A 4249-nucleotide genomic window follows, 5' to 3' on the forward strand; every position below is an offset into this window, starting at 1 on the left:
AACACACACACAAACACACACACACACACACACGCACACACACACATACAAACACACACACACACACACAAACACACACACACACGCAAGTGTAAAGCCTGTTGCCGCTTTCCGGCCAGGCGCGCCGGCCTTCCGGGTTTTCAGTCTCTGACTGGAATTGCTGCAAACTCAATCCCTTCTTGAGGATCACCAGGCACGTGTACTGGGCAGTATTACAATGGTTTGCTACTACGTGGGTACGCTCTACGCGCCTGTATATTGGAACACACCGCCACAGTGTACCTCGTAATGATCCCTAGCCAAACGTGCCGCTGCGCTTTCGGCAGGGCCTGCGCCTTTCGGCGGTTCGTTGATGTGGTGGGTGCGTTCTTGCGTCATCCCGACAGCTGCGGCGAGACGGCAAGATGCAAAACAATGCTAGGATGCGGGCGTTGGATAACTCCATCTGGGATGCGCGTGCACCGCCAGCGGTACAGCTAGCTACTCATCGGCAACCGTGCAGCAGTGGCAAGGCCCTAGCTCAAATCTAAACTCTGTACTGCGACCCTCAAAGCCAACTTATGTGGACAACCCGCATACAAAAGCAGGCAGAATCTGTGCAGGCAACAAAGCCGTCACTGCCGCCGCTAAAATGGGCTCCTGCGGATGACGCCTCCGTGCCTCTCTCCTGCTCTCATGACAATGCAGACCGCGCTGCCTGCTGCCCAGCGGCGGCCCTCACGCGCGGCAGCCAACTGGAGGCAACACGCACCGCCTGGCTGCGCCTACTCCCACTCGTCGGGGATGACCGCGCTCACCACCTTGGGCGTGCACGCGTCCCCGCGGCCCCGCGCCTCGGCCGACACGCAGCCGCCGAGCGCGACGAGCGCCCTCGCCAGCCGGTGGTCGGCCACCACGAACTTGCACCGCTCCTCCTTGCCCCCTTCCCCCGCCGTGCCCCGATATCCGGCCTCCAGCGTCGCCCCCGCGGGCAGGCAGTCCTCGAGCAGCCCAGGGCCGGCCTTGCCGCAGCGCCCCCCGAGCGTCCGCCAGAGCGTGGGGCCGGGCGGAAGCTGGCGGAAGCTGCCGAGCGGCGCCGGGAGTTCCGAGGGCGGGAGAGTCGGGACGAGGTCGAAGCCGTTGACCCACCGATAGGTCTCGTTTCCGAATCGACGCATGTACTGTTTTTCGGGGGCGATGCGTGTGTGGGAATGCGAGGTGTCAGTGCCTGAGTTAATAGGACACACAGCAGAAGTTTTCATGAGTGGCGGCTTGTGATGATAGCGGAGCAGCAGTTTTGCTGAGGCACTTCTGGCCGCCGCTGCGCCGCAAGCGGGTCAGGGTCCACTATGCACGCTGCTACAAACCCCACCTCACAATGCAGGCGCCGGGGCCGGGGCCCTCGCGTCATCAAACAGGGCCCCCCACCTCCTGCGTGAACGCCTCGTCGCCGGTCTTTGGCGCCGCATACGTCCACACGCCCCCCACCCGCGCGCCGTTGCCGGCCAGCGCGAGCGCGGCGAGCGCGGCGTGCGCGCCGCCGAGCGAGTGGCCCGTTATGAAGACGCGCGCCGCGTTGGGGTCAGCCACCGTCCCCTCGAGCGCCTTGGCGACTTCGGTGCCGACGCGGGGGTAGATCGCCGCGAAGGACGCCAGGAAGCCGCCGTGCACCTGCATCACCGGCCCGGCGCCGCCCTTGCCCGAGGTGATCTTGAACTGCGCGACGTGGGCGTTGGCCGCCCACCCCGCCGTCGACGACGTGCCTCGGAACGCGACGAACACGTCCGAGGTTGTGGCGGCTATCACGGCGTGGCCGCCGGTGTCGTCGTCGTCCGCGAAAGCGACAGAGGCGGCGCCGAGCGCGGTCCAGCGGGAGCGGACGCTCGACTCGTAGCGAGGGCCGCTGTCCTTGGATTTGGCGCCGCGCCCCAGCACGTTTTTGGGGTAGGCGTCGCTGCGAGGCGTTATCAGGGGTGGGGCGGCGCCGGCGGGCGCGTGCACCCGGGGGGCGCCGATCAGCGTCGAGGCGGAAGGGGCAGCACCAGCCGCAGGCGCCTGGTGCGCTGACGGCCCGGCAGGGACGGTTTTCTTTCCACTGGCGTGTGTGGGGGGGTCGGGGAGTGCTACGAATGGCGGCGCTCCTAGCTGACCCATCCTACAGTTTAATCAATCAACTGCCTGCCATTATGGCTCCACTCTCGGCTTCGCTCACGTACCTGGAAAGGAGCGCCATCAAAAAGGCGTTTCGCAGCGAGTCGATGTGCTGCTTGTCGAAATCAGACAGCAGCGCCCCGCTGCAGGCGCCGATGCCGACCACGCCGGCTCGGTTGCCATGCGCACTGCCTGCGGGCACGCACACATCAGGGATGATGAGGATAATGTTAAACTTTGAATTGTTTTGTTTTACTGTCCTGGTTGCCGTAAGATGGTCTTTTCTCTCGCGTCACCGGGAGGCTGAAACCGGCACATATCGCTCTCGACGCGCACCTGCTGCCAAGAGACAATGCACCAGCACTGATATGATATAAGCTATTCGCATATTGATATCGCGTTGTGCTGGCGTGGGGGCCTTGTAGCTAGTGGCCCGAGTCGCGCGCCTCGCGGACGGTCAGTGTTTGCCGTGTTTGTGACGCCTTAGATACCACTACAATGCGTCAAAAGACTTGACTACTCCATTTAATATCACCAGCATCAAACCAGCAAAAGGTTTGACACACGCGCTGTTGCAGCTGCTCGTTGCTGCCCCAGCAGCGCTCGCTCGGCGGTGACGGGTGACACTGACACAGTAACCACCACGGGTCATATCCTCTGATAGCTGTTCTATTGACCACGAGCACTCTTCTGTTCAATAATGTTCATCACCGAAACTCTCTGTTCTCCAGTCGCCGTTTGCGTGAAACCTCTACGGTACCTGCCAGTTGGCGTTTTGTGCACACCAGCAGGCTTGGGAAGGAACGAAGATTTCAGTCTTCTGAGCGTGGCTCCTCTGTGTGCGCACAGTGTTACACATGATGTGCCTGCATGTCCAATGGCGCATTCAGGCGCCAATGCAATGACGGGCGGAGGGCAGCGCCCTTCAGTAACAACACAGCAAGCGAGAAGCGGCGCGTCTGCAAACGTGCCAAGTGGCGAGGCGATGGTTCAAGCGCGCTGCCCCGAGCCGGCCCGCGCGGGAATAGCGTGTGCACAGAGGCTAGGAAGCCCGCGCTGCGCCGTGCGGCGTGCAGAGCTCGTCGCCTGGCATCATTCGGTTGTTGCGGCGTGCGTTCCAAGCTATCGCCGGCGGGCACCCTGGTTGCGGTTCGCGTGCAGCAGCGTAAGCTGCTGCGTATTAAAGCCGATGCCGTCGCGGCGTGAAACGCCCCACTCTTGAGAGGCTCTCGCACGCACGGCGCGCCAGGAGAGTAGCACTCCAAGCAAGAACCGCGGCCCCGCTGCGCGCGCGCGCCGCAGAGCCAGGAGCTGGCCGGCGCGAGCCTGGGCTGGGCAGCCCGCCGGGCGCCGCCCGCCGGCGGCTCCAAGGCGGACGGCACGCGTGCGCCCAGCCGAGCGGTCAATTGGGAACGAACGCGCTTTGGGGCCGGCGGCCGCTGTAGCCACATGGCGCGATTGCGCTGTGCTGTGCAGTGCGGTGCTGTGCAGTGAGGTGCTGTGCAGTGCGGTGCAGCGCGGTGCAGTGCAGAGCATTGCCGTGCAGTGCAGCCCCGCAACGAGGACAGGCAGGACTGAGTAGGCGCCCGCTGTCGCCGACGGTGCCCAGTGCCAATCATGTGGGCGGGATCACACCCCGGGCAAGCGGTGATCAAGGAAGGCGTTGTGGACTGTGCGATGCGGCAAAACACGCCGCGGGTGTGGACGAAAGAGGCGCGCAGAAAGGCAAGTCCCCCTGCCTGCCTGCGGCACTGGCGGGCGGTAAGGCAGCAGCGGTGGCGGCGGGCAGCAGCGAGATCGGTCGAGAGAAACAGTGAGAGGTTCGATTGACATCGCCAGGCGCTTGGCCTGCGCGCACGCCCCCGTTCTCCCCTGACAGATCCCCTGTGCGCGCGCCGTTGTGCGGATCGGCCCGGATCGTTGCTTGGACATCGTGTGTTCGGGGTCATCACCGCAATCAAGTCAGACCAGACGAGTGTACAGATGCGTGGGAGCGAAAACGTGTGCGGCATCCCCAGTCGCCTGCTTTGCGCGCTGCGCTCACTCCCGCCGCTGTGTTTTGCCGGCAAGGCGGGAGCGCGCGCGCACACGCACACGCACGCGCACACACACACACACA

The 4249-nt window shown here is 64.1% G+C and overlaps 1 protein-coding gene across 1 annotated transcript; it reads right to left on the minus strand.

Annotated features, from left to right (window-relative positions):
• Positions 1 to 764: 764 nt before the first annotated feature.
• MNEG_8246 (hypothetical protein) lies at positions 765 to 2212 on the minus strand (the record flags this gene model as incomplete). The annotated part of the gene is made up of 3 exons (XM_014043281.1): positions 765 to 1160; positions 1408 to 1933; positions 2196 to 2212. 3 exons carry the CDS (start codon positions 2210 to 2212, stop codon positions 765 to 767), a joined length of 939 nt encoding a protein of 312 aa, XP_013898735.1.
• Between the last annotated feature and the right edge of the window lie 2037 nt (positions 2213 to 4249).

This window comes from Monoraphidium neglectum (genome assembly GCF_000611645.1).
Source record: "Monoraphidium neglectum strain SAG 48.87 unplaced genomic scaffold scaffold01545, whole genome shotgun sequence".
Taxonomy (NCBI): Eukaryota; Viridiplantae; Chlorophyta; class Chlorophyceae; order Sphaeropleales; family Selenastraceae; genus Monoraphidium; species Monoraphidium neglectum.